Source organism: Chiloscyllium plagiosum, unplaced genomic scaffold, assembly GCF_037043375.1.
Source record: "Chiloscyllium plagiosum isolate Xiang-an unplaced genomic scaffold, Cpla_swu_hap1 HiC_scaffold_4, whole genome shotgun sequence".
Lineage (NCBI taxonomy): Eukaryota > Metazoa > Chordata > Chondrichthyes > Orectolobiformes > Hemiscylliidae > Chiloscyllium > Chiloscyllium plagiosum.
In genome coordinates this window covers 83,774,227-83,800,456 of record NW_028270142.1, presented here as the reverse complement: position 1 = coordinate 83,800,456, position 26,230 = coordinate 83,774,227, and the positions used below count along the sequence as shown (strand labels likewise).

Below are 26,230 nucleotides of genomic sequence, written 5' to 3'. Positions count from 1 at the left end.
AAAGGTTCAATTTCCTCATTGCTTCCAGTATATTAGTGGTGTATAGATGAGTGAGGAATATTTTTTGCTGCAGACCTACGTGAAAATTATTTCCATTCAATTTCCACCCATGAAACTTAGTTTTCCTCAGTTCTTTTGTACTTTTTGAACCACCCAACAATTCCAGCCATCCTGTCACAGCCAGGAAGGAGAATATTTCAGGGATGAATGGCCTGTACATCACAGAGTCTAGGAAGATATTCGACCAATATTAGAGTAGTCATTTTAGGTGTTGTTGATAGCCACCTAACAATATAATGAGGTGAATATTAAATGGACAGTAAATTGCATGGAAAATGAAAGAAATCTGGGCTTCGTGCTTGGCAATAAGTTATTGCAGCAATACCAAACAGCAGTGAGTAAAACAACTCAGTTATTACAATGTATTCAAAACTTAATAGAGAGGTGATCCTACATTATAAATTGTCATATTTGGGTCAATTGTAGAATAATTGTTTGAAATGGATTATAGTTTATCAATAACTAAAATTCCATATCATGGATGGTATAAGCCACAAAACTATGATTTTTTTTTAATCTACCAATATCTTTGCTCTTAAGTTGTGTTGAATCTCTGTTGACTCAACATCTCCTGTCAGTAAACAGACCTAGATAAAACAGGTTAGTGGAAGCATTCTCCAGTTAGCTCTATTTCTCACAAGAATCCACCAAAGCCACAATCATTTCTCTTTTGGGATCTTCGTGGTACTGAACAGTCAGTGATCTTTGCTTTTTCACAAGCATCTTCCCTTTTTCAACTTTTGAGACACTGATTTCTCAGGGTCTGAAAGCTACTGGAGCTAAATGACATCACTGCACTTCAAGGGTACCAGGAAATGGAAGGATTCTGAAGAGCATCCCTTGTTACAACAATGCAGACCTGTGACACGTAAACATCATGTTCAAAATAGGAATAATGGGGACAACGTAACTAATGTCAAGTGCACTCAGAAAGATCAAGAAAACCTAGCATCACATGAGAGTCTGGACTACCTACCTTCTCACAGTGATATTTATAAAAAATGGTTGCGAGAAAAGCCTTACAGGTAATGAGCACAATTTCTGCTTATTGTTTGGATATTTTCATTACAGGATCAGTAATTTTAAGTTTTAAGAATGTAAGCACATTTTAAAAAGTCTAATCAAAGGCTCATTTTAGAGTGCTACCTTTGAAAAAAATTGTATTTATACAGCACTTCTTTTTAAACTTTGGATATTTCAAAGTGCTTTACAACCAATAAAATATTTTTGAAGTATAGTTATTTTTGTATAAAGTGGAATTACCAAATTAGGCCCAGCAAACTCCCACAAACAGCAGTGTCTTAATGACTAAATAGTTTGGGTTCCATTGTAATGTTGAATGAGGAATAAATTTGGTTAAGACACAGTGGATAACTGCCATGCTCTTCTTTGAAATAATGCCATGGGATCTTTTATATCCTGCAGAGCAGAAATGTGGGCCTTCAGTTTAATATCTCATCTCAAAGTCGGTACCTTCGTCTCAGACCTCCTTTAGTAATGCACTGGACTGTCAGCCTTGATTTTTGTGTTCTTGGAGTGGGACTTGAACCTGAACTCTCATGACTTTGAACTCTCACGACATGCCTGAACAACTTCCTGGAAAATGAGCATTTTAATCTGCTCACATTTCTGCACCAAATGCTGAGTGCCTCTGTGTATGTGTGTTTCTTGTATGGACATTGACCGAAGATGGGATTGGCTCATGTCTTTCATGCTACAATAGCTGACCAATGTTTACTGTTTGATTGTACACATGGAGAATAGGTAGAATACCAGATCTCTGGAGAGTGCTTAGTGCCAGTAGGGTATCCTAATAGAAGCCAGTGACTTTTACATGAGAAAAGGGAAAGGAAAAATGCATTGTGGGATGAGATTCTTCCCAAAGGTAGCTACATTTGTTCAGAGTATAATGAGTTTAAGGACAGATGTTTAGTAAAGGGATAATGTGGAGTTGTGGTGAGTAGAGGTTACATTATTCTGAAACATATGGGCTTTTTGATGGTTAACAGTGCTCTGAGAAAAACTATGGCTGAGCAACTAATATGGCTGCTAAAGTAATTGGAATGTTGTTAAGTGCCTCCACTTTGAAGAATTGCCAGATGTTTTAACAGTGGAATTTAAAAAAACCTGAATTCTTGAGCTTGAGCCTTTTCAAGTACAGACACTATTATGGCACCACACGAGCTCTTCAATCCCCAGAATAGATATTTTCTAATCAACCTGTTCAGAGGTGTTATTACGTTTCTCTGAGTTTAAACTGAGGGCCACCACACCTCAAGCAAGAGGCGAGGTTGATAAGGCAGGACCATAAGACCATAAGAGATAAGAACAGGAGTAGGCCATTTGCCTCTCGAGCTTGGCTGATCCAATTTTCCTCACGTCCACTTTCATGCTCTTTCCCCATAGTCCATGATTCCATGACTATCTCAGCCTTGAATTGTACTCTTCCCCCATAGCTCTCTGTGGCAAAGAGTGCCAAAGACTTACAATCCTCTGACAGAAGAAATTCCTTCTCATCTCAGATTTTTGATTGGCACCCCTTTGTGTTGCAGCTTTCTGCAGTTTTCTTCATTTAAGTAATACTCTGTTCTTTTTGCCTTCCAAAATGAACAACTGCACTTTTCCTACATTATACTCCATTTTCCAACTTTTTGCCCACTTACTTAACCTATCAATATCTCTGTATAAACTGTTTGTGTCCCATTCACAACCTGCTTTTCCACCTATTTTAGTTCATCTGCAAATTTGGCTACAACATATTCATTTCCTTTCTCCAAGCTATTAATTTATGTTGTAAGCAGTTGCAGTCCCCAGCACCGATCTCTGTGGAAACCTGCGAAACAAAAACTCTTATCCCCACTCGTTTTTTCCTGCCACTTAGCCAATTCTCTATCCAATATACCTCTAACATCGTGGGGTCTGACGTCTTATGACTTAACCTTTTGTGAGGTACCTCGCTGAACACCTTATCGAAGTCCAACAGCAAGATATCTACTGGTTTGCCACTATCTACTTTGGTTAAGACATCCTCAAAAACTTCTAATAACCTAGTCAGACATGATTTCCCTTTCATGAAACCATGCTGACTCTGCTTGATTAGACTATGATTTTCCCAATGTTCTGTGATTATTTTCTTAATCATAGAACCCTATGGGGCTGATAGAGGCCATTTGGCCCATCGAGTCTGCACCAAGCCTCCAAACAGCATCCCACCCAGATAAATCCCATCCCTGCAGGCCTGCATTTACCATGGTTAATCTACCGAGCCTCCACATCCCTGGATGCTACGGGGCAATTTAGCATGGCCAATCCACTTGTCCTGTGTATCTTTGGACTGGGGGAAAACCAGACCAGCCAATAGAAACCCATGGAGACACTGGGAGAAGGTGCAAATTCCCCACAATTGCCCAAGGCTGGATTCCAACCTGAATCCCGAGTGCAGTAAGGCAGCAATGCCAACCACTGTGCTGTCCATAATAATTGATTCTAATACTTTTCCAACAATAGATGTTAGACTATTTAGCCTATATTTACCTGCTTTTTGCCTTCTTCCCTCTTTGTAAAAGAGTGTCACATTAGCAGTTTGCAAGTCTTCTTCAGAATTAATTGATTTTTGAAAAATTACAACCAATGCACCTTGAATTTCTGTAGCTACTTTTTCTAGGATCCTAGGATATAGGGAGAAAGTGAGGACTGCAGATGCTGAAATTACAACCAATGCCCTCCAGCGCATCTCCTCCACTTCACGCACCACCACCCTTGAACCCCACCCCTCCCAAAGCAACAAGGAGAGAATCCCCCGATCCTCACCTTCCACCCCACCAACCTCCACATACAACGCATCACCCTCCGCCACTTCCACCATCTCCAAACTGACCCCACCACCAGAGACATGTTTCCATCCCCACCCCTATCAGTATTTCAAAAGACCATTCCCTCTGTGACTCCCTTGTCAGGTCCACAACCCACACCCCACTCCTGGCGCCTTTCCCTGCCTCCGTAGGAAGTGCAAAACCTGCACCCATAACACTCCCCTCACCTACATCTAAGACCCCATGGGATCTTTGCACATCTGTCAGAAATTTACCTGTACCTGTACCAATGTCATCTATTGTAATCATTGCACCCTGTGTGATCTCCTCTACATCAGTGAGACAGGACGCCTTCTTGCAGATCATTTCAGAGAACATCTCTGGGACACCTGCACCCACAAACCCCACTGTCCCAGAGCTAAACATTTCAACTTCCCTCCCAATCCATCAAGGACATGCAGGTCCTGGGCCGCCTCCACCCCCAAAACGTTACCACCCGATGCCAGGAGGAGGGACGCCTCATATTCCACCTTGGGTCCTTGCAACCACACGGGATCAATGTGGATTTTAACAGCTTCCTTATTTCCCCTCCCCCACATTATCCCAGTCACAAGCTTCCAAATTGGCACCGCCCTCCAGACCTGTCCATCACTGCCCCCCTCTGATCTTTCATTTTCTCCCTCACCTTCATCCACTTATTGCTTCCCAGCTACCACCCCCCCAACCGCACCCTACTCCCATTTATCTCTCAGCCCTGACCCACAAGCTTCATTCCTGACAAAGGGCTTATGCCCAAAAGGTCAATTCTCCTGCTCTTCGAATGCTGCCTGATCTGCTGTGCTTTTCCAGCACCACACTCTCGACCCTCAGATATAAGCCATTCAGGGTCAGGGTACTCCTGTGCCTAACCTCATTAGTTTATCTGATAATGATGGTGATGATACTTCATTCCACCTCCTGTATTTTTTAGTATTAATGTGATGTTGGCAGTGTCTTCCTCTGTAAAGACTGATGTAAAGTATCTGTTTAACTCCATGCCATTTACTTGTTCCCCAAAACTGTCTCCCAAGATTCATTTTCTCAGGTGCATATGTTCCATTCACCTCTGTCATCTTTTTTATATGCTGAAAGAAGATCTTTTTTTCATTTTTATATTTCTCTCTAGTTTGCCCTTATATTCTCTCCCTTTTTCAGTCCTCCCATGCTGGATTCTGAATTTATCCTAGTCTTTCGGGCTGTCACCAATATTTGCTTTCTAAAATGCTTTTTCTTTTAACTATATATTCTCCTTAACTTCCTTAGTTAGCCATAGTTGCTTCATCCCTCTCTTAGAATCTTCTCTTCTTTTTGGAATGTATTTTTCCTGAGAGTCATGAATTACTTCCTTAAATGTCTGCTACTGTTTGCTTTTTGTCATTATGCTAATCTATCTGCCCAGTTCACTTTCGCTAACTCTATCCTCATTTCATTGTAATTCCATTTATTTAAATTAAACAGTTGTTTCTGACTCAAGTGTCTCACTCTGGAATTCCTAGAGGATCTTTTACTCTCTGAGTTAATTTATTAAACCTGTCTCATTACTCATTGTCAGATCCAAGATAGCCTGCTCCCTTGTAGGCACCATGATATATTGTTCTGGGAGGAGAAAGTGAGGTCTGCAGATGCTGGAGATCTGAAGAAGGAGGCCATCTGTGTTTGAAGAAGGAGGCCTTCCACCGACACCCTCCTTCGACTGACCGAACTGGTCCTCACCCTGAACAACTTTTCTTTCCAATCCTCCCACTTTCTCCAAACAAAAGGAGTAGCCATGGGCACCCGCATGGGCCCCAGCTATGCCTGCCTCTTCGTAGGGTATGTGGAACAATCCATCTTCCGCAACTACACTGGCCCCACCCCCCATCTTTTCCTTCGCTACATTGATGACTGTATCGGCGCTACCTCGTGCTCCCACGAGGAGGTTGAACAGTTCATCCACTACACTAACACCTTCCACCCCGACCTCAAATTCACCTGGACAGTCTCGGACTCCTCCCTCCCCTTCCTAGACCTTTCTGTTTCTATCTCAGGCGACCGAATCAACACTGACATCTACTACAAACCAACCGACTCCCACAGCTACCTGGACTACACCTCCTCCCATCCTGCCCCCTGTAAAAACGCCATCCCATTCTCCCAATTCCTTCGTCTCCGCCGCATCTGCTCCCAGGAGGACCAGTTCAAAATACGTACAACACAGATGGCCTCCTCCTTCAAGGACCGCAATTTCCCCCCCGACGTGGTCGACGGTGCCCTCCACCGCATCTCCTCCACTTCCCGCTTCTCCGCCCTTGAGCCCCGCCCCTCCAACCGCCACCAGGACAGAACCCCACTGGTCCTCACCTACCACCCCACCAATCTCCATGTACAGCGCATCATCCGCCGTCACTTCCGCCACCTCCAAACAGACCCCAGCACCAAGGATATATTTCCCTCCCCTCCCCTATCAGCTTTCCGTAGAGACCACTCCCTCCGCGACTCCCTTGTCAGATCCACACCCCCCACCGACCCAACCTCCACTCCCGGCACCTTCCCTTGCAACCGCAGGAGGTGCAACACTTGCGCCCACACCTCCCCCCTCACTTCTCTCCAAGGCCCCAAAGGAAACTTCCATATCCGCCACAGATTCACCTGCACCTCCACCCACATCATCTACTGCATCCGCTGCAGCCGGTGTGGCCTCCTCTATATTGGGGAAACAGGCCGCCTACTTGCGGAGCGATTCAGAGAGCACCTCTGGGCCACCCGGACGAACCAACCCAACCAACCTGTAGCACAGCATTTCAACTCCCCCTCCCACTCCACCGAGGATATGCAGGTCATTGGACTCATCCACCGCCAAACCACAACAACCCGACGGTCGGAGGAGGAGCGTCTTATCTTCCGACTGGGAACCCTCCAACCGCAGGGGATGAACTTGGACTTCACCAGTTTCTTCATCCCCCCTCCCCCCACCTTGTCTCAGCCGGATCCCTCCAGCCCGGCACCGCCTTCCTGACCTGCAGTCTTCTTCTTGACCTCTCCGCCTCCATCCTACTCCGACCTATCACCCTTACCTTGACCTCTTTCCACCTATCACATTTCCAACGCCCCTCCTCCAAGTCCCTCCTCCCTATCTTTTATCTTCTCCTGCTGAACACTCTCTGCTCATTCCTGAAGAAGGGCCTGTGCCCGAAACATCGAATCTCCTGTTCCCTGGATGCTGCCTGACCTGCTGTGCTGTTCCAGCAATAAAGTTTCAACCTCAATATTGTTCTGGGAAACTATCCCGAATGCACTCTGTGAATTTGTTGTTATAGTTATGCTGTCCAACTTGATTAACCCAAGTAACATGAAGATTTAAATCACCCATAATTATTGCTCTATTATTTTCACATGCTCATATTATTTGTTGATTTATAGCCTTTACTACGGAATGGCTATCATTTGGGAATCTCTGCACTACTCCTAGCAATGTCTTCTTTCCCTTTCTGTTTTTTTACCTTTGCCCAAATGGTTCCCTACATCATCTGAGCCTAGATTTTCTCTCACAATTGGCCTCATTTCATCTCAGATTAACAGTGCTACCCTACCACCTTATGTCTTTACCCTTCTGTCTTTCTGAAAGTTCAAATATCCCTGAATGTTAAGTTTCCATTTTGATTTCTTCATAATAATTATATTTAGATTAGATTAGATTAGATTAGATTAGATTAGATTAGATTACGGTGTGGAAACAGGCCCTTCGGCCTAAACAAGTCCACACCGACCCGCCGAAGCGAAACCCACCCATACCCCTACATTTACCCCTTACCTAACACTACGGGCAATTTAGTATGGCCAATTCACCTGACCCTGTACATCTTTGGAGTGTGGGAGGAAACCGGAGCACCCGGAGGAAACCCACGCAGACACGGGGAGAATGTGCAAACTCCACACAGTCAGTCGCCTGAGGCGGGAATTGAACCCAGGTCTCTGGCGTTTGAGTAATGTTTGAGTAATGTTTGAGTAATAATGTTTGAGTAATGGCTATGAGACCACATTAATTTACCCTATTTTCACTGTTAGTTCATCTACCTTATTCCAAATGGTTGCGCATTAGATACAAAACCTTTAAATTCGTTTTATTATTAAATTTTCACCCACTTTTACACTTCCTTGGTGCCCTTCCTTCACACATTCTGCCCTAATTTTCTATGTGATTGAACCCACCCTCACAGTATTTAGTTTAAAATCCTACCCACAGCATTAGTTATGTGATTTGCCAGGACAGTGATTTTAGGATGATTCAAGTGGACCCTGTCTCATCAGAACAGCTCCCACATCATATAGGTACAACACATTGCCTGGCCTGGCATCTCTATTTTACTTGCCTCGTTCTTAATTTTTAAAAACAAGCTTCCTATTGGTCTTTTAGTTTTTAGTCTATAAAATATTTGTCCTATTTATCTTTAGTCTGAAAGAATCTTAAAATAAAGGAGTCAAACAACAAACTTACAGCTTTCCTCTGTTGTCACTCTATGCTGTGTGCTGGGCTCCCAATCCCGGTCTTTAATTTATCCAGTTAAAAGAAACCAATGAGCCAAAAAAAGTAAGCAAAACGCATCTATTCCCCTCTACACCGAATTCCCATGCTGCTCCAAATTTCCAGAAATATACATTCACTTGGGCTGTGCCTCATTCTGGATATGATCAATTCTTCCTGATTGTACTAATCTTCCTTGGAGACCTCAGCCAGTGTGAAAAAAGAACCTGCTCTGATTGTGCTCACTTTGTTAGCAAAGCAGGTAAACAGATTATTATCTCAATGGTGATAGGTTAGGAAAGGGAGAGGTACAATGAAAGTTGGGTCTCCTTCTAAATCAGTGACTGAAGGTATGTGTGCAGGTGCAGCAGGTGGTGAAGATTGCAAGTGGTAAAATAGAAGAAATAACTAAGGATAATGAAGACCTGAAATAAAAATAGAATAAAAGCCAAAGGCACTGTAAATGTTGTAAATCGGAGACAAAAACAGAAATTGCTGGAGAAACTCACCAAGTCTGGCAGCATCCATGGAGAGAAAGCAAATTTAATACTTTGAATCCAGCCACCCTTCTTCAGTAAAAGGGTTCTGAGTTTCTTCAGCAATTTCTGTTTTTGTTGATACAGATGATATTTTGGCCTTCATAGCAAGACAATTTGAGTAAAGGGACTGTGAGGTCTTGTAGCATTTGTACAGGGTCTCGGTATGATCGTACCTGGAATATTGTGTGCATTTCTAGTTTCCTTATCTGGGAAAGGATATTCTAGCTTGATTCCTGGGATAGCAGGACTGAAGGTTTAAAAGAGACTGTATTGGTGAGGTCTATATTTACTGGAGTTTAGAAAAATGAGGGGTGACCTCAAAGAAATCTATAAAATTTGAACATGACTGTTCAGCATAAATATTGGAAGGATATTTCTGATGACCAGGAAGTCTAGAACCAGGGGTCATTCTCTAAGGATGTGTGTTATATCACTTAGGACTAAAGGTATGGAGAGAAAGTAGGAACTGGACTGAGCTGGATGGTCAGCCATGATTATGGAGGAACAAGGTCAAAAGGCTGAACAGCTTACTCCTGCACCTATTTTCTATATTTCTATGGTATCAGAATCAGTCTTACCTCCTTTCTTGAAGATGGTCATAATTACAGCATCTTGGAGATCCACTGAATGTGCTTTTCATTCTGGATGAGCTCATTTACCTGTGCCATTGTAAGGCTTCTCTGTCATTTTTCAATATTGTGGCAGAGATTCCATCTGCTACATTGGCTTTGTTAGTTCTCAGGTGTTGGAAGGCCTTTCTAATCTCCTGTGGGGCTAGGGTTGTGCTGAGATAATGAAGGGTAGCATGCTTTGGAATACAATCAGTGGAACCAAGCAATAGTCTCAGCATTTTATCTGGAAGAGGACACCATCACTGTTTGCCTTCCCCTCACCTTCCTTACTAATCACATTTTCCAGGGAATTATGCCCCTCTTAATTCTGGCATTGAAATCCCCAAAGGCAATCAACTTGTCTCTCCTTGGGACATGGGACAATAACTGACCAAAGCTTGAGTAGAATGCTTTGTTGGTCTCATCTATCACTTCTAGAGTTGGTGTGCATGTATTAATGACTGTGGTGCACTGTTTCTGGATTAGGATTTATTTATCCCTCAGGAAGGCTCGCACAAACAGTCATTCAGTTCATTTATTTATATTTTAAAAGAAATCCCATGAATTCAGTGTTTTCCCTCAGATTTACTCAGAGAAGGCATATTCAATGCTTGATTCTTTGAGCTGATCTTTTCCTGTCTGCTGTGTCGCCTTTAGGGCAGCAATGAGAAAAGTCATGGCACTTAATTTCAGGGCTATTATAGCGGTATGTTATTCACACCTGGTCTCATTGGGGTTGTCTATGATGGTGCTGATGGTTCCAGTTTCTAAGTGTTATGTTGGGGGTGCTGCTGGAAGATGTCCATTTGTGGGCCCTTAAAATAGGGTGACTGTTGTTCACTAACTAATGTATGGTCCTAATGGAACAATGCCTTTGTCCAATGGCAAGTATGACTGAGACAATTAGAGACCAGGTTCAGCTGTATAGATGGACAGACACTGGGACATGCACTCTCTCACACACAGCCTCTAATCACCCTTCGCCCTTATCCTCGGAGCCAAGCTAGAATCTTGCTTGTGGGTTAACTATCGGTCACTTTTGAAACAGAGAGTCTGCTCTATATCAACCATCTCCTGGAGATCATCAAAGACTAGAGCAGGCTGCATGCTTCGCCTCACACCAATCAAATCTTCCTCCTGTGCTCACATCACTTTAAATTCCTGATGTCACTTTTCACCCTCTAGTTTCTGGGCCTTCTCTCGAGAGAGACTTTAACTGCCCAGATCCAACTCTGTCCTCAAATAAAAGCAAACTACTATGGATGCTGGAGATCTTTGGTGAAAAAAAACAGATAATCTCAGTCTGTCCAGTAGCATCAGTGGACAGAGAGAAATAAAGTTTACCTTTCAGGTCTTTGGAGCTGTCTGTCTCCTCACTGTTCCCAAATCTGAAGCTCCTCTCCCGTTTCTCCCTGTTGATTTAGCTGGCGATGTTTGCACAGCTTCCAACTCTGTCAATGGTCTCTCTTTTCCTGCTGCTCTCACTAACCAGCTCTGCCTGCCTTCTCACTGCTCCTAAATCTGAAGCTGCCAACCCCTCACTTTCAGTGGCCACGCCTACCTCTTTCTTCTCTGCTCCTGAATGATGCACACAATGGCAGGAATAAACACCCTAAAGTAGATGCACTGTAGCAACTCAACAGGACTCCTTTGACAGCACCTTTCAAATGTGTAATCTCTATCATCTAGAAGGAAAAGGGCATGAGATGCATGGGAACATCACAACCTGCAAATTCCTTACCAAATCGCACATCATCCTGGCTGTACCTCTATTGTGATTGTTTCTTTATTGTCACTGGGTCAAAATCCTTCAAGAAAATGACCATCATCCCAGTACCAAAGAAAACGCATGCAGTATGCCTCAACCACTACAGTCTGGTGGTCCTGAAGTCCATATGATGAAGTGCTTCAAGAGATTAGTCATGGCCCACATCAACTCTAGCCTCCGAGCCTGCATCGGTCCCTAGCAATTTGCCAACCAGTGAAACAGGTCCACAGTGGATGGCAATTCCCTAGCCTTGGAACATCTGGATAATAAGGATACCTATGTCAGGCTTCTACTTATTGACAACTCCATAATACTTACCAAACTAATCTAGCAGCATTCACATGATTATCTGCCTTCCTAATAAAAAATCATTGAGACTCAAAACATTAGCTTGCTTTCTCTCCATGGATGCAATCTGACTCGCTGTGACTTCCAGCATTTTTTGTTTTCAGTGTAAGTTCCAGCATCTGCAGTAATTTGATCCTGCTCTCGCATATACCTTGTTGTTGCAGAGTGCTGGTAAGGAGCAGACTGGAGGCTGAAGCAAAGCAGAACAATTTTTGTACTTGGGTCTGGTGTCATGTGCTGAGCTGCTGCTGTTTGGAACTTTTTTACCTAGATTTAGAAAGAGGGAGGTGCAGCAAGACCTGGGTGGTCCTTGTACACCAGTCATTGAAAGTAGGTATACAGGTCAGCAGACAGTGAAGAAAGCAAATGGTATGTTGGCCTTCATAGCGAGAGGATTCAATACAGGGATGTCTTGCTGCAATTGTACAGGACCTTAGTGAGACCATATTGTGTGCAGCTTTGGTCTCCATATCTTGTGTATGAATGTTCTGGGTATGGAGGGAGTGCAATGACGCTTTATTAGGCGGATTTCTGGAATTACAGGACCTACATATTAAAATCGGTTAGGATTATATTCACTGGAATTTTGATGAATGAGGGGGTATCTTACAGAAACCTGTAAAGTTCTAACAGGACAAGATAGAGTAAAAAGACAGGAAGGATGTTTCCAATGACTGGAGAGTCCAGAATCATGGATCACAGTCTAAGGATATGAGTTAGGACATTTAGGATTGAGATAAAGAGAAATTTCTTCACCCAGAGAGTGGTGAGCCTGTGGAATTCTCTGCTATAAAAAGCAGTTGATTCCAAAACATTTAATGTTTTCAAGGATTTGTATATAGTTCTTAGGGCTAAAGGGAATAAAAGCTTTAGGGAGAAAGTGGAAACAGGGTATTGAGTTAGATGATCAGCCATAATAATAATGAAGGGTGGAACAGGCTCAAAGGACCAAATGGCTAATCTCTGCACCTATTTTCTGTCTCTCTGTAAGACTATTGCTGTATGTAGGCTTGTGAGAGTAAGGTGGAATATGTGGGTGATGTGGATGAGTTCTAACTATCTTGATTGAATGATGACTTTTATGGTAGCTTCATATTTTATCATTTTTGTTGGTAGGGCTTGAAATATTATGTACATAGATGCTCTTTTGTTGTAGAGGTCCATGAAAGGACAGTTGAACTTGTTTTAACAGCTCATATCTCAAATGTCACATGCCTTGTGATAGATGTTTGTTTACTGCAGACACCTTTTCCTGGGTGTCTGCCTATTGAGTTGCAGCTTCTGCTTTGGAGATTGTTTGTTTGAATTTTTTTTTGATGCTAGCCTGAGGAAGGAAAAGACTTTTCCAGCCCAGCTGTCCTGCTTAGAGTCATAGATAGAGTCGTAGAGATGTACACATGGAAACAGACCCTTCGGTCCAACCCATCCATGCCAACCAGACATCCCAACCCAATCTAGTCCCACCTGCCAACACCCGGCCCATATCCCTTCAAACCCTTCCAATTCATATACCCATCCAAATGCCTCTTAAATGTTACAATTGGACCAGCCTCCACCACTTCCTCTGGCAGCTCATTCCATACACGTACCACCCTCTGCGTGAAAAGGTTGCCCCTTAGGTCTCTTTTATATCTTTCCCCTCTCACCCTAAACCTATGCCATCTAGTTCTGGACTCCCCAACTCCAGGGAAAAGATTTAGTCTATTTATCCTATCCATGCCCCTCATAATTTTGTAAACCTCTATAAGGTCACCCCTCAGCCTCCGATGTTCCAGGGAAAACAGTCCCAGCCTGTTCAGCCTCTCCCTATAGCTCAAATCCTCCAACCCTGGCAATATCCTTGTAAATCTTTTCTGAACCCTTTCAAGTTTCACAACATCTTTCCGATAGGAAGGAGACCAGAATTGCACGCAATATTCCAACAGTGGTCTAACCAATGTCCTGTATAGCCGCAACATGACCTCCTAACTCCTGTACTCAATACTCTGACCAATAAAAAAAGCATACCAAACGCCTTCTTCACTATTCTATCTACCTGCGACTCCACTTTCAAGGAGCTATGAACCTGCACTCCAAGGTCTCTTTGTTCAGCAACACTCCCTAGGACCTTACCATTAAGTGTATAAGTCCTGCTAAGATTTGCTTTCCCAAAATGCAACACCTCGCATTTATCTGAATTACACTCCATCTGCCACTTCTCAGCCCATTGGCCCATCTGGTCAAGATCTTGTTGCAATCTGAGGTATCCCTCTTCGCTGTCCACTACACTCCAATTTTGGTGTCATCTGCAAACTTACTAACTGTATCTCTTATGCTCGCATCCATACCATTTATGTAAATGACAAAAAATAGAGGACCCAGCACCGATTCTTGTGACACTCCACTGGTCACAGGCCTCCAGTCTGAAAAACAATGCTCCACCATCTTTGAGCCAGTTCTGTATTCAAATGGCTAGTTCTCCCTGTATTCCCTGAGATCTAACCTTGCTAATCAATCTCCCATGGGGAACCTTGTTGAACACCTTACTGAAGTCCATATAGATCACATCTACCGCTCTGCCCTCATCAATCCTCTTTGTTACTTCTTCAAAAAACTCAATCAAGTTTGTGAGACATGATTTCCCACGCACAAAGCCATGTTAGCTATCCCTAATCAGTCCTTGCCTTTCCAAATACATGTACATCCTGTCCCTTAGGATTCCCTCCAACAATTTGCCCACCACCGACGTCTGTAGTTCCCTGGCTTGTCCTTACCACCCTTCTTGAACAGTAGCATCACATTAGACAACCTCCAGTCTTCCGACACCTCACCTGTGACTATCACGTCTCTAGCTTCCCACAGAGGTCTAGGGTACACCTGATCAGGTCCTGGGAATTTATCTACCTTTATGGGTTCCAAGACATCCAGCACTTCCTCCTCTGTAATATGGACATTTTGCAAGGTGTCACCATCTATTTCCTCTGATTGTCTGATTGTCCTCCTTAAAAGAATTTGAAGAATTCTCAACAATGTGTATCCTGAGTAAGTTGCAATGACAAAGGAGATCAGAGACATTTGCTGGTGTTTGGTGACATCTGACAGACTGACAGCTGCCATAACATTCCACACTTTCTTTTGCTTCAAGATCTAATCCCAAAATGGACGTTATTTTCCCAAAGTGAATTCAGCAGAGAGACAGCAGCTTTCCCCTCCTCTACCTTTGTGTATGTGTGTGTCTGTTTTACCTCTCTGCAACTGGACTTCTCTTTCTATTGAAATACCTCTTTTTCCTCAGTTCGAATTATAGCAAATCAGCAGCATCGTCCTGTAACTCAGTGCAGCTTCTCTTTCAAAGGGACAGATTGTCTTTAAGAATAGAAGGCTGGTTGTACCATGTGTTATAAATGCACACTACTTCGTTCCCTGCTGAATGCAAAGGCAGCCATTAAGGTGACAAACCATAGGCCTACTCTCTGTATCAAGGTAAATGAGGTAACAGCACCAATGCTCACATAAATTAATGAAATAGGCTTGAGCAGCTAAATGGCTTACACCAGTTCCTATATTTCTCAGTTCAAGATTAAGGTCAATAGATTTTTGTTAGATAGTGGCATCCAGAGAAATAGAACAAAGGTGGATAAAATAATTGGCTTAAAATCAACAATATTTGAATGTTGAAATATCTTCAATGGGTTTTATACACAATTTTGTTCTTAATTACCTTCTTAAATTAAAAAGATTCGCACAAATATTTTCTACCCTCTTCCAGGTCAGACTGGGACTATTGGTTCATGATGGGACTCATTGGAATATCAGTTGGGATTCTGGGATTCTTGGTAAATCAGACAATTGATATTCTCGTCAAATTGAAATGGAAGCTTATTCTACACTATATACAGGTAAGGAACACAAAATAATTGATGTAATGAAATTACTTTAGAAATTCTTCCTATTTTGCTACTAATTAAATTTTGTTTAGTTCTTCAATTATGCCACTACAAAGTTGAAAATTACACCGTGCCCTCTAATTTTCTAGTTTAAGTAACAATTCCACTTATAAATTATTTCTCCCTAAAACACCCCACTTTCGTCATTATATGTATCAAATACATTTACTACTCTTCTCTCATCGTGTACCATTTCTGGCCAAGTAGAATTAAGTGGTCTATTGTTAATTAATATTGTACAGTGAGGTACATAGTATCTGGATTGTGTCTTGTTGTAATTTCCTGTCACTGAAGAGGCAGTCCTGACTTCTGTTTAGAGCCAGATAGAATGGTCAAAACTGACAAAGCTCAGTAAAGAATATACATTTTAACATTTAGATTTTGAATAACTCGTATGGGTCTGTGTATCTGAAGGGGTTTAATGATTAACTCATAAGCATTTTGGTAGCCATGGTGACTTCTTTCAAATGTAGTATTAAAGAAAGAGACTTTCTGAGGAGTAATTGGGAGTGTTTACAAGAGCAAGGTAAACTGTGTAGTGCATTAGGCTTTCAAATAGAAGATTCTGGATTTGCCCATAACTTGAAATGAAAAGCTTCTTACTTTGAAGCTGGATGTTGTTCCTGAGAAAGGAAGGTGATTTAGGACTGTTAAAAAGTGGTTTCGTCAATATAAGGAGCTTAGTTTAAAAGTTACAGTCCAAGAGTGTTTGTTTAAAACCATGAAGGTTTACTTGAAGCTCAGAAAGTCAAAGTTCAGTTATATGTGCTTCCAGGAAGAATCTGTCAGATTTTCAAGACAGCGACTTGAAAATATAGTTAAATTAAGTTCTGAAATGCATGAATGAGAAGAGAATTCTTTCTGCTGTGAGCACTGTAAAGGAGTATTCTTGGGAATAATTGGATTGTACTTTACTTTTTAAATGTTTAAATTCTCTGTTATATGTAGATAGTTTTGTTTGTTCTATTTTATCTTAATTTCTTCTGTGTAATAAACATCTGTTATATTGTTAAACCTAAGTCTGCAACATTATCTGCGCACATCTCAGTGAAATGTCATCTCCTTAAAAGCAAAGAAAAAACAAATATGATCTGTCAACCTAGGTTTCAATTCAGTCTTGAATCTGACTTGTCCAGTAATATCAGCTGGGATTATAACACTGAGTTCTTGAAGGGGCATTGACGTAGAACTCCTACCCACTATCACTGCCCTTTACATAAGATCAACTAAACAAAAATGGCTCTGATCGGATAACTTAAAAATTTGAGCTTTTTGTTTGCTTGTACAGAATAATCAGTTTTTCCTCACATGGATCTGCCTAGTTGGAATTGGATTGGCAATGGTCACACTCTCATCTGGAACAGTGCTGGTGAGAAATGCTATGATGTAATTTTCCATAAAAATCATTATAATTGCATGGTTCAAATGATTGAAACATGATATTTAATGTAGATGTTGCACTGTTGGTGACTGATAATTCTTTTAAATTTATTTCTTGCTATGGCATAATAGCAAAAGGGGATGGGTGCAGATTGTAGATGGAGACACTTGAAACAGTACATGCATCTGGGTCAAGGCGAGGGGAAAGCTGATTGTGTGTGGCCCATATAAGGCATATAATATAATTTAATACTAGGTTTTGAAGGAATCTCTGAAATAGTTAAACTTTTAACACTTGGGGAGTTTCATAGTTACCTACTGAGCAAGTTACTTTACCTTTAACAAAGCTGGATAAAATGATCCACAGCAAGGTCTGTCTGTCTAATTGTCATCAGAGAATTATATTGGTGAACATTTGTTTCTTGTAAAACTTTAACACGTTGTTTAAAAACGTGACCACTGCAAGGATTCAAAAATGTCCTGGAGAACTTTGCAATATACAGGCAATGTATAATCATTTAGCCACCATTCTTTTCCACTTGTTCTATTATCAGTGTTTTGAATAACCTCAAAATTTTGAATAATCAGAATGCAAAATTTAGTTAAAATCACAGTTGTGCAGCTTTAAAGAATTCCTGTGTAATTCACACAAACTGTCACTATTTGTTTGGTATTCCCAGATCTTATGTCCTTCAGGTATGCCAAGTGGCCTTCCAGAAGTGATTGGTTTTCTGAATGGTGCCTCAATCCAAGGTATCTTTCATATAAAAACACTGATTGGGACGTTGGTGTCTTGTGTATTAGCGGTAGCCTCTGGGCTATTTTGTGGGCCAGAAGGACCAATGATTCATATGGGGTAAGTAGTTCATTACTGAGCTTAAATTGTAGACTACTGAGTTGAAACAATAAACATGTATAATTGCATCAGACATAATGATTTAATTAATTATTTTAACTATCATTTTGGCAAGATTGAGAGATTGTATGTCTCCTCTTTCTGATAGCTGGGAGAGAACACAAAATGTCTAATTCCAGTTCCGAATTAATTTCTTCAAACCTGCAGCAAAAGCTCTCAAAAACAGGAATGTAACAAACCCTGTGAGAGTTCAGTGGAAATAATGGCAAGAATAGTAACACAAGTTAAATAAGTCACAGGAAATACTTAAAAAGGTTGAAAACTGTACAGATCTTTTTGCTAGTCAACATAATTAGCCAAGATATTTTCCTCATGCAACTTGATAGAATCTACATTTGCTGAAAATGTGTTGCTGGAAAAGCGCAGCAGGTCAGGCAGCATCCAAGGAACAGGAGAATCGACGTTTCGGGCATAAGCCCTTCTTATGCCCGAAACGTCGATTCTCCTGTTCCTTGGAAGCTGCCTGACCTGCTGCGCTTTTCCAGCAACATACTTTCAGCTCTGATCTCCAGCATCAGCAGTCCTCACTTTCTCCTCGAAGAATCTACATTTGGGCAGTCTCAACTGGATCCTACTGAACACCAATCTGAACATTAGTACTAACTTTCCCATTTCACTAGTTCATGAATGCCCTCATCTCCAGTAGAAATCTGACAACTTGGTTGGTTAGTAGATGCATGTTTTTTAATGTAGTAGTGTGTGTTTAGTAAACCTTTGCTTATTCTACTTGTAAAATTACTTCAGTTTCATCTGAAAGTAGCAGCATCACTATGCACAAGCCAACACATGACCTGATAACTCCACACAAAGCAGCCACTTCAAAACCATAAAAATGTTTAATTATATCAGATTGAAAAATTGATCTATGACCATAAATAATTGTAAATATCACTTTACAAATGATTGAGATTGTATATCTCCTCTTTTTGATAGCTAGAGGAGGAAATCAGAACATTAGAATTGTTTGGGAACAAGCGCAACCTGGGCTCTGCAAAAGGTACTATGTTTTTGAAAGTGAAAGTGTTTAACTTAATTCAACAAATCAAGAATAGGTTTTAAAGATGGTTTGTGATTTTTGTGGGGAAGGGGTGCATGAAAAAGTAGCCAAAGAATATTGTTGGGATGTGGTAAAAGGAACTTTTACTCGAGAAAGGTACACAGTGCTAATTTGGATAATTTCTGATGTCCATGCTGGATGCCATAAGTGAAACAAAATTGCATTTCTCATATCTAACATCTCTTACCTTGGCATTTTTGTATTCAAAACAAAGAATCTAAATAAATAAAACTATACACACGCAATAAGATGAGATATTTCCATGCCACGTGTTTTGAACAAAAACATTGAAAAATACTTTGGCTTATTAGTATTTGTTGATGCAGACTGTTCTGCAATCAAATGTGTAAGTCACACAAATACAAACTCAATGTATTAAACTTTCTCTATAGCTTTTGTGAGCACACAAAGATCAAATTAAACACTTTTCACCCATGAAGAGTCTATGTTCTATAAGGAAATAAAAAGTGGAATGTAGCTGAATTACCAAATTGTCTCTATTTATGTATATGTGTAAATACACAAAAGTGTAGTGGGCCAGAATTATAATTTGGTATCTCAAGTAAAAGGTAACACTCATTCGTTAAAGATAGCCTAAACCTCAAAAAGAGGGGTGGCTTATTGATGGACCAGTTGTTGTAAGTTTTTTATAGGATCGGCACAAGCAAACTCTCAGGTGATCAGATATTGTATTAAATGGTACTGAAAGCAGATAGCTGTGGAAACCAAAACCTCAAAGACCTGTATTCAGGAACATTAGAAATTCAATGACCTTAGACAAATGCTGTATGCTATGAACTGCAGTACCAGCCTCCTCAGTTTGCTGAAGGGCTATATTGTACACTGGTTCATCTTTCACAAATGTTGCCGACAAGAAAACTGTGAGTATGCACAACAAATTGCTTATCACAAATGCACTATCACAAAGCTTCTGTTTAAATGTTAGGTGAAAGAGTCCAGCATTGGACTTAGAACTGAGCTTAGTGACAATCCTTTCCACCACGGAAATGATGATCATTTGCACATTTGTAGTCCCAACTACAATGCAATGTTGGGGGATCATAAGGGCTTATGCCCGAAACGTCGATTCTCCTGCTCCTTGGATGCTGCCTGACCTGCTGCGCTTTTCCAGCAACACATTTTCAGCTACAATGCAATGTTTCATAGTACAGTTACTGTTACAACACCAGCTGTTGAGCTTTTCAGTGGAAGCTCAGATTGTTGCTATGCAGTCAAGGAATCTGAGGAAAATTGAATTCAATGGGAATTGGAGGTTCTTTATTGGTTGAAGTCATACCTAACACAGAGGAAGAAAGGTTTTGTAATTGGAGTTCAATCATCTGATTGCCAGGATATCACTGCAGGAATTTCTCAATAAAGTGTTGTAGGGCTAACCTCCTTCAGCTCCTTCATCAATTACTTTTCGTCCATCATAAGGTGGGGATGTTTACTGATTGCAATGTTCAGTTCCATTCACAACTCCTAAGTTAATGAAACAGCCCACGTCTACATGTAACAAGACCTGAACAACATTTAGCTTTAAGCAGTACGCATCCACCTCTTGACATTCAAAGGCATGACCATCACTGAATACTCCACCACTTACAACTTAAGCAGGGTGTGGGGGGATCCATTGTTGTATATGTTAATAATTCTGAAGGGATTCATGTTACATTAGCTCCACCTATTCTACTGATCTTACACAAGGAATTCTACTCTAGTTTTCACAAGAACAAATAACAAAATCAGCAATCTTGTTATCTAAAAACAGTGCCTCTTCTGTAGATACACTACAGTGACATACTCTTTATCACTAATCACTAGTTGGACCCAAGAGAAACTAAAGACAAAAGAAGATTGGAGGCAGCAAACTACCTTGTCCAATTCTTGCCATGTACTTCTTATTGGTTGAATTGGCAAATATGACAAAACATTTTCATTACTCACTGCAAATCAAGCTTCACGATTCCTGAGTTATCATATATGTGAAAAGATTTAATCAAATTATTGTAAGTTCCTAATTTACCTGACTGACAAATCCATGTTAACAGAAAAACTCACCAGATTTCTGTACTTAACAAGAAAACAGATATTAATTGTATACAGCTTTAGTTTTAACTGATGAAAGAAAAGAAACATGAATTGCTCACTTATAACACTCTACTCCATTGAAAGAAAAGTCCCATATTGGAACTGACGTGCGAAGAAACCAAGATGGGTGATAAATATTACGGGGGAAAGGGGTAAGAAGTAAAGGAAAATCAGTGAACACAGCTCTGGCCGCAGTTCAGATTACAGGCATTGATGAAATATTTTCCAGCAGTTCCTTTCAGATTCCTTTTGATTCTTTGATTAGGATACAAGATTGTGGACATACTGATTCTCAACCTTTCATTCACTGGTTTAGGATTCTCCCTTTTCAGTATCTCAAAAGGTGATTTTTTTTCTCCTGTTTTCCCTTCCCTTGCAAAGAGAAGGTAGATAGCTCCTTGGGACTTTTAGTTTACTTCTCTACTCACAGAATGAGGATGTTTTCTCTTGGATGTTTCTGCTGTTTTGTCCAAACACAAAGCTGTAGCCAATCACCCAGGAACCAATCAAGAATTTGCCATTATGCTGAATAGTCCAGAACAGACACAACTGTCAATCAAAAGGCAAACCAATCAGAAGTCTGTCACTGGGTAAAACGGCCCTGGACATGCACTCATGGAGGAGAAAGTGAGGTCTGCAGATGCTGGAGATCAGAGATGGAAATGTTTTGCTGGAAAAGCGCAGCAGGTCAGGCAGCATCTAGGGAACAGGAGAATCGACGTTTCGGGCATTAGCCCTTCTCCATGCACTCATGGAGGTAAGGTGTCTAGCATCCTTCCACATTGCTTGAACAAAGCAACATTGTCAATAAAATGAATAATGTGTTGCAGTAAAAGCTTTTTTAAAACTGCAACATCTTCTTCCATGGTCCCTTGGTTTAAAGCAATATTTCCTTCCTATTTTAATCTCACAGTCCAAAAAGTGAAAGTGAGCTTTACAGTAACAGTAAAAGCCATTTGGGAAAATTTTACAACCACTGACTAGAATTTTTGTTTTGAGAATAGCTCCAGCAACACAGACCTTCAGCTACCTGAATGGATTGAAAAGAGAAGGTTGAAAGGAGCTTTGGTCAAAGTGTTTCCAAACATGAGAATCTAGAAAAGATAGATAGAGAGAAATGATTCCCTTTGGCAGATGGATGGAAAACCAATGGGCAGAGATTTAGTGATTAGCAAAAGAACCAAAAGTAGCATGAGAAAAAAGCATTTTTACACAGAGAGTATTAGTGCTCTGGAATGTACTGCCTAAGAGTATGGGGTAGCCAGATTCAGTTGTATTTGAAAGACAAATAAGAAACTGAAGGTAAAATCATTACAGAGCCCAGAGGAAAGGAGGAAAGTGTGCATAGTCAAATTGATCTTGCAAAGAGGTGGCCTGGGCTTTTCAATCTGATGGTTTCTTTCAGTGCTATAGCCACTTTATTTGGTAGTTTAGTGGTAGAGAGGATGGGGGTGTGGGATAATTGTGCATTGTGATCTTCATGAGTGGGTCTGATTGCATTTAGTCCACATGCCACTTTGGCACTTTTTAGAGCTTTGGTGCAATTTCTCTTTCTACCAGAGTTTGACAAGATACAGGTGGTGACATTACAATTTAGTCTGGTTTGGCACAGGATCCTTAGCTATACGTCATTTAGCCCTGATAATGTGTTCACTTTAAGTTTAAGTAATTTGTTCAGTGTTGCTCATCTTAAAATAATTACCTCAGCTATTAATCTGTGCTCATCTTTGGTACTTTGGCATTCAATACTTATCTCCTCTGTGAAGACTATTTGGAATTTTTGGCATTCCTTCATTGCCTTCTACAAAAAATTTGTTCCATTGTTAATGTCTTTGACCTTGGAGATAAAATAAAATTAAACCCCTTATTCCCTGTTTTTACTCAAACTCACGTTTGGATCTCAGCTGATGCTTATATCAGCTAAAATCAGTCGATGAGGCAGTTACATCAGCGCACTAACTAGTACATTCAGCTCACTGGAATTATGAAAATGAGGCTTCAAGAACAATTTAAGATGGTTCTTGTCTCCTTCCTCCTGGCATGCTTTGGTTGTGAGAAGTATGATTCACAGATTGAATGTAGACCCCCATTTTGTCCATGTATGACATAAAGGCATGGGAGTTCTCAAATTAAAACCATATGCTGGGAATCTAAAATAACAGCAGAGAGTGGGCGGCACGGTGGCACAGTGGTTAGCACTGCTGTCTCACAGCGCCAGAGACCCGGGTTCAATTCCCGCCTCAGGTGACTGTGTGGAGTTTGCACATTCCCCCCCCCGTGTCTGTGTGGGTTTCCTCCGGTTTCCTCCCACAGTCCAAAAATGTGCAGGTTAGGTGAATTGGCCATGCTAAATTGCCCCACTTGTCAGGGGCAGGGGTAAATATAGGGGAATGGGTCTGGGTGGGCCGACGCTTTGGCAGGTCAGTGTGGACTTGTTGGGCCAAAGGGCCTGTTTCCACACTGTATGTAATCTAATTTAGAGTACTGGAAATCCTCAGTTACTCAAGGAGTATCTGTAGAAGGAGAAAACAGATTTAACACTAACATTTTTTTCTCCACAGATGCTACCAGACTTGCTGAGTATTTCCTCACATTCAGTTTTTAAGACAGAAAACTCTTGTTACATCTGAAATCCAAAGCAGGTGACAGTGTCAAAGCAGTCAGTAGGAAACATTTTGAAACAGTTTTATTTGCAATAGCTTACTTCAAAAATGGACAGATAGCTGGAAGGTAACAAGGCTGTATTTTCATATTGTGAATTGTTAAGGGACAGAACTAATCTCACTGTGAAATCCATGTACTGCTCTGTGATGTTTTATGTTAAATGAACATAATTCTTGGGGTGAAGTAGTACTTGTTTTGTCTGAACGCTGCATTCCAAGAGAGAAGGAGAAAACCTGTTGGGAGGTCAATATTTCAATATCTGCTATACTGAGCACAGGTCTAAATTACAAAGCTGAAGTTATATTACAGTTTATTTTGATACTGAATATTGCAAGATACGTTCTGAATAATAAGCAATGCAAGACGAAATTGACTGACAAGGTTGGACTCACAAATTGTAACAATATTCTTATTTTCAGTTTATATTGAAATGTGAATAATCATGTTTGTGATAAATATGACTTTCTTTATAGTTCCATTCTTGCAAGTGGTCTAAGCCAGTTTAAATCTGACACATTTGGAGTTCAATTTCCTTTCTTCACAAGATTTCGAAACTGTGCTGACAGGTAATTGACTTTAATGTTGTAAAAGTAGATTCCACTGAATCAGCATAGCAAATTTAATTCTTGTGTAAGAACAAAGAGAACAAAGAACAATACAGCACAGGAACAGGCCCTTCAGCCCTCCAAGCCTGTACTGACACATTTTTCACTTCAGTGCTAAAACTTCTTAACTTATAGCATCCATATTCCTTTATTCCCTTCCTATTCATGTATTCGTCCGGGTGTTTTCTGAATGCTGCTATTGTGTCTGCTACCACCTCTTCTAGCAGCGCATTCCAGGCACTCATCACCCTCTGTGTGAAAAACTTGTCTCACACATCTCTTTTAAACTTCCTCTGCCTCACCTTGAACCTGTGTCCCTTAGTAATTGATCTCGTCACCCTGGGAAAAAGACTCATACTTTCCACTCTATCCATGACATTCACAATCTTATAAACTTTTATTAGGTCACCCCTCAACCTCCTTCATTCCAGTGAAAACAAACCCAAGTCTATCCAATTTTCCTTCATAGCTAAAATCCCCCATTACAGGCAACATCCTGGTAAACCTTTTATGGACCCTCTCCAAAGCATCCACATCCTTCTAGTAGTGTGGTGACCAGAATTGTACGCAATATTCCAAGTGCGGCCTAACCAAAGTTCTATAAAACTGCATTGGTTTGTCTGTGTGGCACATTTATGGTTGAGAATTATGAGTAACTTGGTGAAATTGATGGGTTTAATTGCAGACCGTTTTTTGAAAAATGTATTTTCTACAGTGGTCTGCAAATGAATGAAAATAATTATTCAAACTATGGAAGATTCCTTTTATTTGCAGCAAAACAAAAATATTTCTTTAAAATTCCTATTTAGAAGAGCTTCAAGGGCATTATCTCTCAAATAAATATTCATCTGTTTCAGGAGAAACTTCATTACTGCAGGAGCAGGAGCAGGCATTGCCTCTGTTTTTCGAGCCCCTATGGGTGGACTGCTGTTTACATTTGAAGAGGTGGCTTCTTACTGGGATATCAAACTAGCTTGGCAGACCTTATTTTGTTGTTTGATGGCTGCATTTACTACTGATCTCCTGTCCTCTTCCTTCCATGGATTTGTTTATCGGGGACATTTTGGATTCTTCAAGGCTGAAGAGAGTATCTTGTTTGGGGTACGTTCTGCAGAGAGACATTTTACCGAACTCCATTAATTCAAAACGAACTGTGAATTGCTGTTAAATTTTCTCAACAATGAAACATCTGACAAAAAATAGTAGCCATTATAAATCACTGGGATTTTTAAAATAAAGTTCACTGAGGGGATTAAAATTCACTTTGAAATCAGGATGTATACCAGTGAAATATATATACTTCACTGAAGATCAGATGAATACGCTATTGACAAAATATCACTCGTGTTTGTAAAGCCTTTGTTGAAGTGTAAAATTTAATTTTTAAAACGGATTTTGTGGAATCGGAACTACAGCAGACGCTGACATTTTCTTAATAAACAGGAACATGTAGCTGATCTGGTGAGGATGCATTCTGCTATTTTCCCCTTTGTTTGACACATCCATGATAATTGGATGGGTTACTTCCAAACTTGTTGAAGCAAGACTCTGAAAATCCAAAGCAATATGTATTTATTAGTATGGAAATATTGCACTGCAATTTACAACCCCCACCCTCCCAACCCAAACCAGCCTCCTGTAGGTTAGCAGATGGATGGCATTGGCTACACATATGGCTGTTACTCCAGATTCTATCCATCTACCCTCATGCTATTTTGACAACTGTCACGGAAAGGACAGGATGCCAATAACTTAATTTTTCTTAATTGTCCAAAGAATGGTCACTAAATGGTCTCCTCATGCCACTGTTGGTATCTAATTGGCAATGGAACTGGCCCTTATGAAGTTTTCATCTCCGTTCAAGCTGGTGGGTGGGTAAAGGGGGTGGTAGATTTTCTTAAGGGCTCCCTTGC

At 40.8% G+C, this 26,230-nt stretch overlaps 1 protein-coding gene across 1 annotated transcript in view; it reads left to right on the top strand.

The window, feature by feature from the left end:
• The first annotated feature begins 775 nt into the window (after positions 1-775).
• LOC122549475 (chloride channel protein C-like) overlaps positions 776-26,230 on the top strand; it is a 131,070-nt gene continuing 105,615 nt past the window's right edge. The window contains exons 1-6 of the mRNA XM_043689335.2: positions 776-1,085; positions 15,427-15,556; positions 16,893-16,973; positions 17,665-17,840; positions 24,186-24,278; positions 25,175-25,418. Of these exons, the coding sequence (XP_043545270.1) occupies positions 844-1,085; positions 15,427-15,556; positions 16,893-16,973; positions 17,665-17,840; positions 24,186-24,278; positions 25,175-25,418 (966 nt within the window). The 5' untranslated portion in view covers positions 776-843. The remainder of the gene's footprint in view (positions 1,086-15,426; positions 15,557-16,892; positions 16,974-17,664; positions 17,841-24,185; positions 24,279-25,174; positions 25,419-26,230) is intronic.